General features: G+C 51.4%; 1 protein-coding gene across 3 annotated transcripts in view; it reads right to left on the bottom strand.

The window, feature by feature from the left end:
- AACS (acetoacetyl-CoA synthetase) overlaps positions 1-13,863 on the bottom strand; it is an 80,948-nt gene extending 67,085 nt beyond the window's left edge. For 2 of the 3 annotated variants that reach the window (XM_008005188.3, XM_008005189.3), the window contains exons 1-3: positions 13,550-13,862; positions 4,361-4,464; positions 2,069-2,189 (exon numbers count right to left, since the gene is read on the bottom strand). In XM_008005188.3, coding sequence (XP_008003379.1) covers positions 2,069-2,189; positions 4,361-4,464; positions 13,550-13,682 — 358 coding nt within the window. In that variant the 5' untranslated portion in view covers positions 13,683-13,862. Of the gene's footprint in view, positions 1-2,068; positions 2,190-4,360; positions 4,465-13,549 lie in introns of all 3 variants that reach the window. The other variant, XM_073021220.1, reaches the window with a different exon arrangement.
- Positions 13,864-14,603: the final 740 nt, after the last annotated feature.

Raw genomic sequence — 14,603 nt, 5'->3', positions numbered from 1 at the left:
CTCCTGACTTCAGGTGATCTGCCCACCTCGGCTTCCCAAAGTGCTGGGATTACAGACATGAGCCACTGTGCCCAGCCCTCAGAAGGCATTTAATACAGATTTGAGGAACGAATGGATGAACAGACAGGTGGGCACACAAAGGGCAAGGGAGAGCCAGTTGGAGCCCTGACCCCAGACCACCCATCTACTCTGCCCTGACTGTGTCAAGGCTGAGAACCAAGGAAAACAGCAGTGGAACACTGACCAGCCCAAATGGTATGTCAAGACTTTGCTCCATGGCTCTTCACCAGGAATGCGCATCAGAAGTGTCCATGGGCTTTGAAAATACATGGAAGCCTGGGCCCCAACCCTGGAAGATGTGTTCCAGTAAGTCTCGGTGGGAACTGGACTGCCATGATCTTTAACAACTGCACAGGGTCTTTTGGTGCTTCCCACAATGGCAGAAGGGAGGCCCTGCTCTGTAGTCTGGGCAGGGCCACTCACTGTCTGTTTCCAGTGGTTTGGTTTTTTATGCTCATCTAGGGAGTGAGTGAAGTTTCTTGGAAATTCAAGAAAATGGAAATTCATTTTCTGATGAGTATTTTACACCACGGTGAATTAATCTTTCTCTGGCTTCTAACAAAAATTGCCAACTCAGGTCGGGCATAGTGGCTGATACCTGTAATCCCAGCACTTTGGGAGGCCGAGGCGGGCGGATCACCTGAGGTCAGGAGTTCGAGACCAGCCCGGCCAACATGGTGAAACCCTGTCTCTACTAAAAATACAAAAATTAGCCGGGCCTGGTAGGGGGCACCTGTAATCCCAGCTACTCAGGAAGCTGAGGCAGGAGAATCACCTGAACCCAGTAAGCAGAGGTTGCAGCAAACCTAGATCACTGCACTCCAGCCTGGGTAACAGAGGAAGACTCTATCTCAAAAAAAAAAAAAAAAAAAAAAAAAATGCCAACTCAGAGACTCATTTTGGCATTTAATATAGACTGTCAACTGTTTCTACGTACGTTGGCCTTATTTCCATGATTAGAATGTAATATTCTAGAGGCAGAACACGACTTCAGTTTATTTTTGAGTCTTACATCGCAAGATGTCTTAGACACAACGAGGGTCCAATAAGCTCTTGCTGAACATACAATTTAAAAATAATAATAAATTGTTAAAAGCTGCACAGGGGCCGAGTACAGTGGCTCATGTCTGAAATGCCAACAGTCTGGGAAACCAAGATGAGAGCACTGCTTGAGCCCAAGATTTCAAGACCTGCCTGGGCACCATAGTAAGACCCTGTCTCTACTAAAAAAAAAAAAAAAAAAAGGCCAGGCACGGTGGCTCAGGCCTGTAATCCCAGCACTTTGGGAGGCCGAGACGGGCGGATCACGAGGTCAGGAGATTGAGACCATCCTGGCCTACACGGTGAAACCCCGTCTCTACTAAAAAATACAAAAAACTAGCCGGGCGAGGTGGCGGGCGCCTGTAGTCCCAGCTACTCGGGAGGCTGAGGCAGGAGAATGGCGTAAACTCAGGAGGCGGAGCTTGCAGTGAGCTGAGATCCGGTCACTGCACTCCAACCTGGGTGACAGAGCGAGACTCCGTCTCAAAAAAAAAAAAAAAAAAAAGAAAATCAGCCATGCATAGTGGTGTGTGTCTATAGTCCCAGCTACTCAGGAAGCTGAGGTGGGAGGATTGCTTGAGCCTGGGAGACTGAGGTTGCAGGGAGCCATCCATGACCATGCCAATGCACCCCACTCTGGGCCACCACGCCAGCCCTCTGTGCCCAGCCTCAACTTTATTTTAAAAGGAAAAGCCAATGGGAAGAGATTCTAGTTACAGTTTCATCACTAACTTTCTCTGTGACACAAGCTAGTTACTTGAGTATCTCCATTTTGCCCATAAAGCATGACCACACACTGGCCCTCTCCCCTCCCCAGCAAAAATAAAGTCAACAGAAATCTTAATTAGGTCAGAAAGGTGCCAACATATGGTTTGGAAATCCTGTCTCTCCAACTACGTGGCACCGCATGCACGCACCATCTAGAACTTCCACGGAGGAAACCCCGGGTCTCGCCATCGGGACTCACTTGCAACGTAAAGGGCAACTCTGTCATTCTCTTTGTGCCGCAGGAGGTTTTCCGCATAGTTAAGCCGACTGCCTTTGAACCACTCGGGGACATCTGCGATTCCTTTCGATGTGTCCACAACCTGCAGAGAACGACAACACACCAAGACGCACACAACATGAGTCCTACGCCACAAATCAGCAAAAGCGATTCTGCTTCCCGGGGAGCCAGCTCACTCATGGCCCAGAGCATTTTTAAATCATTTTATGGACTGAACTCTGAACTGGCCTAAAGGCTAGAAACTGAAAGTAGGGATTAATGCCAAGGGAAAACAACCATCCCCAGTAATGTACGTGTTCCACAAATATTCATTAAGCACCTACACAACGAGAGATCCTGAAGACAAAGACGACGCCCAACACGTCAGGCTCTGCCCAGACACACGGAAACCAGGAGAGCAAGCTCCGGGACCAGCTGCCCCTTGCCCACAACTTTTGGGAGCTTCAGCCTTTGCTTCCTTCCTTGGGGTGCTGGAACCTTGATTTTTATTGTCAAAGTCCCAAAAGATCAACATTTCAAAGCGGTTTGCCCCAAAGAGACAATAAATTCGACTTTGAACAGCAGGACTCCCTTTTCTCAGATATTTATTGATTTACAGTGTAAAGAGTTGAAAAGTTTTTTCTAAACTTCAGGTTAAAAAAATAACAAAACTCCAGCCGGGCGCAGTGGCTCATGCCTGTAATCCCAGCACTTTGGGAGGCTGAGGTGGGCAGATCACCTGAGGTCAGGAGTTTAAGACCAGCCTGGCCAACATGGTGAAACCCCGCCTCTACTAAAAATACAAAAATTAGCCAGGCGTGATGGCAGGCGCCTGTAATTCCAGCTACTTGGAGGCTGAGGCAAGAGAATCACCTGAACCTGGGAGGTGGAGGTTGCAGTGAGCCGAGATACACTCCAGCCTGGGTGACAATGCAAGACTCGGTCTCAAAAAAAAAAAAGAACGAACGAACGAAACTCCTAATAGTTTAAAAAAACTATGGCCGGGCGCGGTGGCTCATGCCTATAATCCCAGCACTTTGGGAGGTTGAGGTGGGCGGATCACAAGGTCAGGAGATTGAGACCATCCTGGCCAACATGGCAAAACCCCATCTCTACTAAAAATACAAAAATTAGCTGGGCATGGTGGTGCGTGCCTGTAATCCCAGCTACTTGGGAGGGTGAGGCAGGAGAATCGCTTGAACCAGGGAGTTGAAGGTTGCAGTGAGCTGAGATCACGCTACTGCACTCCAGCCTGGCGACAGAGCAAGACTCCGTCTCAAAAAAACAAAACAAACAAACAAAAAAAAAACTATGACAATATGGCCAGGCATGGTGGCTCATGCCTGTAATCCCAGCACTTTGAGAGGCTGAGGTGGGTGGATCACCCGAGGTTGGAAGTTTGAGGCCAGCCTGGGCAACATGGCAAAACCCTGTCTCTACTAAAAATACAAAAATTAGCCGGGTGTGGTGGCGCATGACTGTAATCCCAGCTACTCGGGAGGCTGAGGCAGGAGAATTGCTAGAACCCGGGAGGCAGAGGTTGCACTAAGCTAAGATGGCCCCACTGCACTACAGCCTGGGCAACAGAGCAAGACTCCATCTCAAAAAAAAAAATCTACAACAATGTAAATGTACTTAACATCACTGAAGTGTACAGTTTAAAATAGTTAAGATGGTTACATAAAAATTTATGATATATGTACTTTAACATAATTAAATATTGTTTTTTGAGACAGGGTCTGTCTCTGTTGCCCAGGCTGGAGTGTGGCGCAATCACAGCTCACTGCAGCCTCAACCTCCTGACTCTCCCACCTCAGCCTCCTGAGTAGGTGGGACCACAGGCATGCACCACCTTGCCCAGTTAATTTATTTTTTTTGGAGACAGGATCTCGCTATATTGCCTAGCCTGCACTCAAACTCCTGGGCTCAAGGGATCCTCCCATCCTAGTCTGTCAGCTGCTGGGATTACAGGTGTGAACCACTGCACCCAGTCCCAAATATTCAAAAATTAAAAACAAGCAAAAAAACTACTATTTAGGATCACTCAAGTTCCCAGGACAGGGCCTGGGGGCCCCACACAACAGAGGATTAACGGGCTGAAAAGTTCTCAATGAGGTCTGTGATAATTTAATGCCAGTTCTCCAGGGCAATGACTTTTTCCTATCTGCATAAGGTTGTAAAAAGAAGATATGATTCAGTATTCCCCAAAATTAGCATTTCACTTTGAAGCACGACCACAAAAAGAGATCACGTCCATGGAAAATCTCTACTTACCTCATCATACGCGCGTGAGAAGACAATTCCACTGAACTTCCAGAACTCTGCCCAGAAGTCTGAATACGACTCAACGGACCAATGGTACAAGTCATCATAATTCTCTAAAAATGAAATAGCTCAGATTAACCTTAAAAGGGAAATCTTGGCGATGGACACACCTCAGGAGCCTGGGGCGTGTCCAAGCGAGCCAAATTCATCTGAGGAGAAATGGTCTGTGGAAGGAAGGAGCTTAATTTTTATTGATGCAAACCCAATACCTCTAGTCCCCAAAAAGAACAAAAGCTGAGGCGGTGATGTTTTGAGTCATCTTCAGTGATTTTATATCTTAACCACCATGCCTAAGAACACAGATTCTACAGCCCAAATGCCTGGGTTCAAATCCTGATTTGGCCACTTATTTAGCTTTGTGACCTCAGGAGATAATTAATAGCCCCCCTCCAGCCACAGGGCTGTTGTGAGGATTTAAATGAGCACACGTAGAAAGTCCTTAGAACGGGGCCTTGGAAGTTACCACAGTGGCATTAGGAGTTCGCCATTATTATACCACACAACCTTAGGAAATTTATAGTCAATACATTGGAAAACCCAGAAGTTCAAAACTGGTAGTCTGTTGGTGACTTCTCAAGGCCAGTATAATGTTGGGGGGTGTTATTACTTATTTTGATTTTTGAATATGCAATACGTTCACAAGACTCAAAATTACAAAAGTGTAAAAAGTTATATGGAGGCCGGGCGCGGTGGCTCATGCCTGTAATCCCAGCACTTTGGGAGGCTGAGGCAGGTGGATCACGAGGTCAGGAGCTCAAGATCAGCCGGGCCAAGATAGTAACACCCTGTCTCTACTGAAAATACAAAAAAAACTAGCCGAGCATGGTGGCGGGCGCCTGTAATCCCAGCTACTTGGGAGGCAGAGGCAGAGCTTAAACCTGGGAGGCGGGAGGATGAAGTGAGCCAAGATCGCACCACTGCACTCCAGTCTGAGCGACACAGCGAAACTCCGTCTCAAAAAAAAAAAATTGTTGGGCATGGTGGCTCATGCTTGTAATCCCAGCACTTTGGCAGGCCGAGGCGGGCGGATCACCTGAGGTCAGGAGTTCAAGACCAGCCTGACCAACATGGAGAAACCCTGTCTCTATTAAAAATACAAAATTGGCCGGGCGTGGTGGCACATGCCTGTAATCCCAGCTACTAGGGAGGCTGAGGCAGGAGATTCACTTGAACCTGGGAGGTGGAGGTTGTGGTAAGCCGAGATCGTGCCATTGCACTCCAGCCTGGGCAACAAGAACAAAACTCTGTCTCAAAAAAAAAAAAAAAAAAAAAAAAAGTTATATGGTAAAAGGTCTCCCTCCTTTTATTCCACAACAATCTAACTTCTTATGCCCAGGGGAGTTCCCCCTTGCAGATTCCACTCAGTTATACTCAAAACAGCTTTTCCCCACCATCAGGACATGAGCTGGAAACTTGATACAAAGAGAGGTATTTAACTCCTTAAGGAAATGTGACTTCACTGCAAAACTGACCCCAGCCTAGCTGAGGACTTTTTACCCTCTCAACTGCATAGGATCCAAGTGGACTGGCCATAGTGAGCCAATCAGTCCTTAGGGATAGCAGAAATGTATCCTATCAGGGACCAAGGGAAGTCATGCAGTGCTTCTGTTTCAAAGCACAGCCTTGCTGGGGCTCCAGGAAGGCAGAGACTGGCAGGGATATAATAACGTATCAGGAAGACGGCCAATGAGGTATCATGAATGGGGAAAAGGCATACTACAACTGCCGAGCTGAGTTACCTCACTGCCATCAGTCAAGTCCAGCGTGCCCATCCTCACTGTTCCCAGCCCCGGGGCGGAGACAGAAGAGACACGATGCTTCCTTCGGCAGTGTCCCCTCTGACTGTGGTGTCCAGGAATGGTCCTCAGTTATGCTGGACTCAGAGGGATGACAAGAACTGGGGCAGAGACAGCTGAGGATCGCTTTAGCCCAGAAGCTTGAAGCTGCAGTGAGCTATGATCCTGCCACTGCACTCCAGCCTGGGTGGGTGACAGAGTGAGACCCCATTTAAAAAAAAAAAAAAAAAGGTGAGGAGCGGTGGCTCATGCCTGTAATCCCAGTCCTTTAGGAGGCCGAGGTGGGTGCATCGCTTGAGGTCAGGAGTTTAAGACCAGCCGGACTAACATGTCGAAACCCCATCTCTACTAAATACAAAAAATTAGCTGGGTGTGGTGGCACATGTCTGTAATCCCAGCTACCCAGAAGGCTGAGGCAGGAGAATCTCTTGAACTCAGGTGGAGGTTGCAGTGAGCCGAGATCATGCCACTGCACTCCAGCCTGGGCAATAAGAGCGAAACTCACTCAACGGCAACAACAACAACAACAACAAAGCCTATCACAAAAGTTCATTCACCAACAGCATCGCTAAGGAAGTCAGACGCGACCAGCCCCATGAATCTGGAAGGATGCAGCCACAATGGCATCTTGACACCACAAGGACCCTGGGAGATGACAGCGAAAGTGGCCGACTTCATATGGAAACTTTCCCAGTCAGCGACTCAGCCCTCTCATCAAATGTGACTCTTGAGACACACTCTTCCGCTCCCACGCTCCCCGCCTCTACCGGGGAGGACGCTGCAACCACAAGCCCAGGTCTGATTTAGCCTGTGCGAGCTGTTCACACTTAAAAGCCTGTTCTTGCTTTTTGATGGACTACTTCGTGAATTTGCATCTCCACCTTGTGCAAGGATCATGCTAATTTTTCTACCTAGTATATGTGCTGCCAAAGCAAGCACATAAATCCATTTTTAAATGAAATTCCGGCTTCTGAGAAGAGTGAGTACCTGACTGTGGTCGTCAGCCAATAATTGTCACCTCCAGGCATTCATGGCCCTCCATGGTCGTCCCCTTCCCAACCTGAGAGGGCTGATCTGTGTCACCAACAGGGTACTGTGGAAGTGGTCAAATGTGACTTCCAAGGCCAGGTTGTGAGGGTCACTGCAGCCAGGTGGCTCTCTTGGGTCACCTGCTCTGGGAGAAGCCAGTGAGGATGCTCACGCAGTCCTAGGTGGCACATGGCAGATGCCTCCTGCACTACTTTGCTGCCACCACCAGCACTAACTTACCGCCGTGTGAGTGAGCTCTCAGCTCTCGGGGATGGCTGCATTCCCACTGCAGCCCCTCAGGGATCCTGAGCCAGAACCGCCCAAATAGCCACTCCCCAATCCTGACCCACAGAAACTGAGAGGTAATAAAGGTTTATTCTTGTGTTAAGTCGCCAACTTTTGGGCTGATTTGTCACCAGCAATGGGTAACAAATGCACTGTCCACACCAAACAGTGACCGATTAGCTAGAACTGGGAACAGCTGCCTCATCAGGCCCTCAGGCAAATGCCAGAGGCAACAACTAACCAGATGGCAGACTACAGCTCCACCGCCTACAGCTACAAAGTCTTAACTGAGACTTCGTGCCTTGGTTTGTTCAGCTGTGAAATGGGGCTACTACTACTACCCACTTGGTAGGATTACCAAGCGGATGACATTAGTTGATACATATCAGGTGCCAGATGGAGCCTGGCATATAGAGAGAGCTCACTAAATAGTAACTATTATTATATTGGGCACCTGTCTGGTCCCTACAGGCTTCTGAATTTTCAGCCCTTCTTCCTCTCCACCTAGGAGAATCTTAGCCAGTCTACACCTTCAAATCTTAGCTGAAGATTTTATCTGCTCTTTTTTTAATTATTCATTTTTTTAGAGACAGGGTCTTACTCTTCTGCCCAGGCTGGAGTACAGTGGCATGATCATAGCTCACTGCATCCTCTAAGTCCTGGACTCAAGCAATCTTCCTGCCCCTGCTGCCCAAGTCACTGAAATGACAGGCTACCTGCCCTTCTAAACCGCATTCTCTGCTACACCCAGCACACTGCTGTTGTGCTGGACCCCTATTAACTCCAATAGATGGCACCAGAGATCTGGAAGCAGTGAGCCAGACACAGGGTTTATTGGAAACTTACCTATAGGGATGGTCTGGGGGCAGCAGGCTGGACGGAGAACCGCAACTGCTTGTAAAATGCACGCAGCTTATACAGCACCTTCCCTTAGCATGCTCTCCTAGCAACTTCCACCTGGTAACCTTCACTTATTCCAAAAGAAAGGACCTCAATCCCCCTGTAGAGCTTGCGTTCCATGGGGTGGGCCAGGGCTTCAGATGTTCCTCATAGACAAGGAATAAATCTGAGTTGGCCACTCCCAGATTCCTTAGCTTGGAACTCTGAACATACATTCTTCTGAAGTTACAGCCGTCAGGTGCATCCACCATACAACAGTGCAGTACTCAGAACGTCAACACCAATGCCCCATTCGTGGAATGCCCAGCGTCCACTAACTTGTGGCACTATCTTCACATGAGCTCTCTCCCCTAGCACCCGGAGCTATTTGAGAACAGGGCCCAAGCCTTCTATTTGTTGGCAAACTCCATCCCAGCTGCTTGCACAGAGAGCCGACGTGCAGCTTGTGGTACACAGAAGGACACTTGGCATAGTCCTCCAAAAGAGCATGCCTTTGAAACTGGTGCCACCTCTCTGCCCCCTAATTACAGAGGGCTAGTACATGCAGCATGTCTGCCAGAGCTTGCTAGAGGCCTGGAATCACAGGCACATATGCCAGGCTGGAGCTGCACCCGACCCCAAGGAAGCCTGTATCAGAGGATCCCAGAGCCCCATGTGGGTGTGCAGGGAGTGCACAGGTGGGTTCAGCTGGAAGCAGTGACAGGAACCAACCAACCTGTGGCTCTGGTAGTGGAAAAGAGTGTAGGTAACCCTACCAGAGCCTCCCAAAATGCAGGGATAGAAACTTCCTGCCAACCTTGGTCTGGGAAGACCGGCTCACGGAGAGGTGGCCGGAGTGGGGAACGCCCCTCCCTTCCTCCCTGAAGGCTGCAGGGCTGGAGCAATGCCGCTGAGGATATGTGCCTTGCTCTCTACTGACATCCAGTCCAAAGCATGGCCCCACACTGTATACAGGCTACAAGTGAGCCCCTGCTGGGACACAGAGAAGAGGATACAAGTTCACGGGCACTGTCTTTAAGCAATAAGAATGCTCACAAATACACAAAACGACAGGGCAGAATGAAAGCCCAAATTACATGCGCTTGGAGAGAAGAGGGAAGGCAGAAATACTCAAAGAGAATAATCAAAAAGAAGATCGAATTTGAGCTGGATCTTCAAGCGAAGCCCAAAGCGTCCGAGGCCAGGAATAAGAAAGGGGAGAGAGGTGGAAATCACCATCAAGAGTGGTAAGAGGAGAAAAGGACAAAACCTGAGCTCTAAACGCCCTCCTCCAGACTAAAGGGAGGGGCCTCGCTCAGCTCGGACAATGCTCCGGACAATGCTGCCACGTTGGGAATGCAGACCCAGCACAACAGGCCTTTGAATTCTCAGAAGTTGGAAAGCTTGCTTTTCATATGTGGTCTCCCAACTTTTATTTATTTGAGACAGAGTCTTACTCTGTCACCCAGGCTGCAGTGCCGTGGCGAGATCTCGGGCTCACTGCAACCTCCACCTCCTGGGCTCCAGCAACCCTGCCTTAGTCTCCAGAGTAGCTGGGATTACAGGCGCATGCCCCAATGCCCAGATAATTTTTTTGTATTTTTTGTAGAGATGGGGGTTTCACCATGTTGCCCAGGCTGGTCTCGAACTCCTAGGCTCAAAAGATCCACCCAGGCCGGGCACGGCGGCTCACACTTGTAATCCCAGCACTTTGGCAGGCTGAGGTGGGTGGATCACGAGGTCAGGAGATCGAGACTATCCTGGCTAACTCGTTGAAACTCCGTCTCTACTAAAAATACAAAAAATTAGCCGGCATGATGGTGGGCACCTATAGTCCCAGCTACTCAGGAGGCTGAGGCAGGAGAATGCTGGAAGGATGGCATGAACCCAGGAGGCAGAGCTTGCAGTGAGCCGAGATGGCACCACTGCACTCCAGCTGGGTGACAGAGCGAGACTCCGTCTCAATAAAAAAAAAAAAGGAGGCCGGGCGCGGTGGCTCACGCCTGTAATCCCAGCACTTTGGGAGGCCGAGGCGGGCGGATCACAAGGTTAGGAGATCGAGACCATGGTGAAACCCCGTCTCTACTAAAATTACAAAAAATTAGCCGGGCGTGGTGGTGCACGCCTGTAGTCCCAGCTACTCGGAGACTGAGGCAGGAGAATGGTGTGAACCCGGGAGGCGGAGCTTGCAGTGAGCCGAGATTGGGCCACTGCACTCCAACCTGGGCGACAGAGCAAGACTCCGTCTCAAAAAAAAAAAAAAAAAAAAAAAGGAAAAAAAAGATCCACCCACCTCAGCCTCCCCAACTGCTAGGACTACAGGTGTGAGCCACCACGCCCACCCCCTCTCCTAACTTTTAAATGCAGGCAACTCAATAGTGTGTCTGCAAATGAGACCTGGCCCATGGGCCACCAGTCTGAGAGCCCTGAAGGACGGAAAGGAGCTCCACAGCCGTGCTTGGGCCCTCCCAGCACTTGCTCATGTTTACTCCACAACCCCAGGGGCCCAGGGCAGAGCTGAGCACTGGATGTGACCATCTCCTGTCACCCGCACACCCACTCAATGACTCAGCTCCCGTTATGCCCATTTTACAGATGAGGAAACGAGGCGAGGGGAGATCCAATGACTTTCTCCTGATCACAAAGCTGGTAAGCCGCAGAGCTGGTTCAAAATCCAGGTAGTCGGCCAGGCGCGGTGGCTCACACCTATAATCCCAGCACTTTGGGAGGCTGAGGCAGGTGGATCGCCTGAGGTCAGGAGTTCCAGACCAGCCTGGCCAACATGGTGAAACCCCGTCTCTACTAAAAATGCAAAAATTGGCCGGGCGCGGTGGCTCAAGCCTGTAATCCCAGCACTTTGGGAGGCTGAGACGGGCGGATCACGAGGTCAGGAGATCGAGACCATCCTGGCTAACACGGTGAAACCCCGTCTCTACTAAAAAGTACAAAAAACTAGCCGGGCGAGGTGGCGGGCGCCTGTAGTCCCAGCTACTCCGGAGGCTGAGGCAGGAGAATGGCGTAAACCCGGGAGGAGGAGCTTGCGGTGAGCAGAGATCCGGCCACTGCACTCCAGCCTGGGTGACAGAGCCAGACTCCGTCTCAAAAAAAAAAAAAAAAAAAAAAAAATGCAAAAATTAGCCAGGCGTAGTGGCGGGCACCTGTAATCCCAGCTACTCAGGAGGCTGAGGCAGGAGAATTGGTTGAACCCAGGAGGCAGAGGTTGCAGTGAGCCGAGATCGCGCCATCGCACTCCAGCCTGGGGGAGAAGAAATCTTTCTTCTTAAAAAAAAAAAGAAATCCAAGTAGATTACAAATCCCTTCTCTTCAACACTTCCCATGGAGGAAGGTGGTTTCACCCATCTAACAGGGCTGCCCGTATCTGAAATTATTTCATAACATCAGGGCTGGACAGGCACCAGACCAGCATTCTGTTATTGCTAGCAGAGGAAACAGATGGAATCAAGGCAAGGTGACACAGAGGAAGAACATCATCCCACATGGCAGCCTCCTGCTTCTTCCAGGGGTCTCCAGGCTGCCCTAATCCAACACACAGTCATTTACCAACTGCTGGGCGGTGGGTGGGGGAAGCCCCCAGGGCAACAGACTACACCTGTCTCCAAGGGAGAGCAAGGGAAGGAGAGGAGCGGCTCAGCTTGGGTTAGCCTAAGAAATGACTCTGTGGAAGCTCCCCCCTGCTGTGGAGGGCCTGGAAGCTGCCAGGCAGCAGTCTGCAATTCTGTGGTCAACAAGGAACCACTGAGAACTTCTGAGCCAAGGAGTGACAAAGTAAGACCTGTGTGCTTCAAGATTACTCTGGTAAAGCAAGCAGGATGCAAATGGGTGGAAAAGCAAGAAGGAGGAAAACCAACCACTGTTCCAAGAGGAGGAAAGGAGGCCCCAGAACCCCTGGCACGGGGCTGCAAAGGAGGAGATGTGAGAAAGACATGGGGCCGTGGCAGAAGACTTCTGGTGTGGGCCAGGTGACTGGGTGTCCATTCCTGTGAGCCTGAGCAAGAACAGGACACCACCGACAGAAACAAGGGAGTCCCTGCACTGGCGGAGGGGGTGAGGAGAGACCATGAGTTAAAAATCCCCTAGGGAGGCCGGTTGCGGTTGCTCATGCCTGTAATCCCAGCACTCTGGGAGGCCGAGGCGGTCAGATCACCTGAGGTCAGGAGTTCGAGACCAGCCTGATCAACACGGAGAAACCCCATCTCTACTAAAAATACAAAATTAGCCAGGCGTGGTGGCGCATGCCTGTAATCCCAGCTACTCAGGAGGCTGAGGCAGGAGAATCGCTTGAACCCGGGAGGTGGAGGTTGCGGTGAGCCGAGATCACGCCATTGCATTCCAGCCTGGGCAACAAGAGCAAAACTCCTCCTCAAAAAAAAAAAAAAAAAAAAAAAAAAATCCCCTAGGAACACCCGGGGGGAGACGGGGTGGAGGGGTGGAGCTGGTAGTTGGGCAAGCCAGCTAGAGCTCAGGAAGAGCACCCGGAATGGTCACCCCACGGAGAAGGGGCCTCTGCCCCACCCACACCCTAGAGAGGCGGTCTCTGAAGTTCAAGGTGATGGGTGGAAAGAGAGTCTTTTACTAGCTAGGTTCTGTTTAGGGGCTGGGAGTGTAGACACGTGGACAGGGCCTCCTACCTGGCCATCCTTCTAGATGCTGGCCTCTAGGAGGGGCAGCTGGAGATGGGGGAGGTCAGGGGGGCAGAATGCACGGCACTGAGGACTGGCAAGGGACCCCCACAAACAGAGGAAGAGCTGCAAGTCAAAAAGGCCCTATGTCCGGGGGAAGCCCCCACAGATTGGAGGTCAAGACTCCAGCGAGCACCTCACAGGTAGGAAAGCCTAGCAGGGGACCACCCAGTCAACAGGCAGCTGGCCCTCGCGAGGGGTGACACTCCCGGGGAGAGGGTGACCCCCACATGCAGAGGAGAGGCTGCAGAGTCAGGAAGTGCCAGGAGGTGCTGTGGAGAGGTGATGCTCCTCAAGAGAGGGGGGAATCCCGCAGCCAGAAGGCCTCCCCGCCATCAAGTGGCTCCTCCAGCCCCAGAAGCATGAAACTCGCCATGGGGAGACCACCCAACCACCCTGCACGGCCCCCGCCCATCCCCCGCAGGCCCGGCCGCCCGCCCGGCTCTCACCCAGGGCCAGGCCGCAGGCGGCGCCCACAGCCGCCCGGAAGCGGTCCATCTGCGTGTTCTTCTTACTGTCAGGCTCCCACATCACCTGGCACTCCAGAATCTCTTCCCGCCCGGCGCGCTCCTCCTTGGACATGGCGGCGGCGGGCCGCCGGGGCTGCGATGAGGGCTGGGGACCAGGGGCCGGAGACCTGGGTCCGGCGAAGGCGACGGTCTGGAGCTCCTGGCGGGCTGAGACGGCGACGGCGGCGGCGGAAAGCAAAGGACTGAACCTCAGCCGCCGTCCCCGGCGGGCCACTTGGCCCAGTCCCCGCCTCGCAGGCCCCGCCCCGAATCCCCGCCCCTTTTCAGGCCCCGCCCCCCGGCCTGTAACCCTCCGCCGAGTGCAGCGCCGCGCAAAGGAGTGCTCGCAGCGGAGGACTCCAGCGCCCGCGGCCGGGGGTCGTGCGGCTGAGGGGCGCGCACCCCCGCCCTCACCTGGGGCCAAGGGAGCTGCCTTGGCCCCAGCTCCCCGACCTTATCTGGAGCTGGAGGACGTTAGGGCAGCTGCAGAACCCAGGTGTCCGAGTCCGCTGGTTCCTACACGTGTACATCATTCATTCGCTATTTCTTCCTGCAGGTCCTTACTGAGCGCCTGCGGCATTCCGGGCACTTTGGGAGCTTTGCGGATACAGCAGCGAACAAAGCAAAATTCTTGCCCTCTGTCAACGGGAGAGGAGGGGTACAGATGTGAGGAGGACGGGAGACGATTAACAAATAAATAATCGTGTATTTACACCAGATAATGTTATAGTATAATACAATAATATACATAGTATGCCAATGGGTATCAAAATATACATTTGTGAAAGGAAAATAAATCTTGGGGCCCCACTACTAATCTACAGGGAAAGGTCTACCTGGGAACTGCCGAGGACCAACCCGCCTCCCATTCTATCAGTAATCCCCGGGCTGAGATAAATGCATACCTGATTGCCTCCTTTGAGAGGCTAATTAAAAACTCAAAAGAATGCAACCATTTGTCTCTTATCTACCTAAGACCTGGAAGGTCCCCTCC

This window comes from Chlorocebus sabaeus, chromosome 11, assembly GCF_047675955.1.
Source record: "Chlorocebus sabaeus isolate Y175 chromosome 11, mChlSab1.0.hap1, whole genome shotgun sequence".
Taxonomy (NCBI): Eukaryota; Metazoa; Chordata; class Mammalia; order Primates; family Cercopithecidae; genus Chlorocebus; species Chlorocebus sabaeus.
This window is presented reverse-complemented; position numbering and strand designations above follow the sequence as displayed.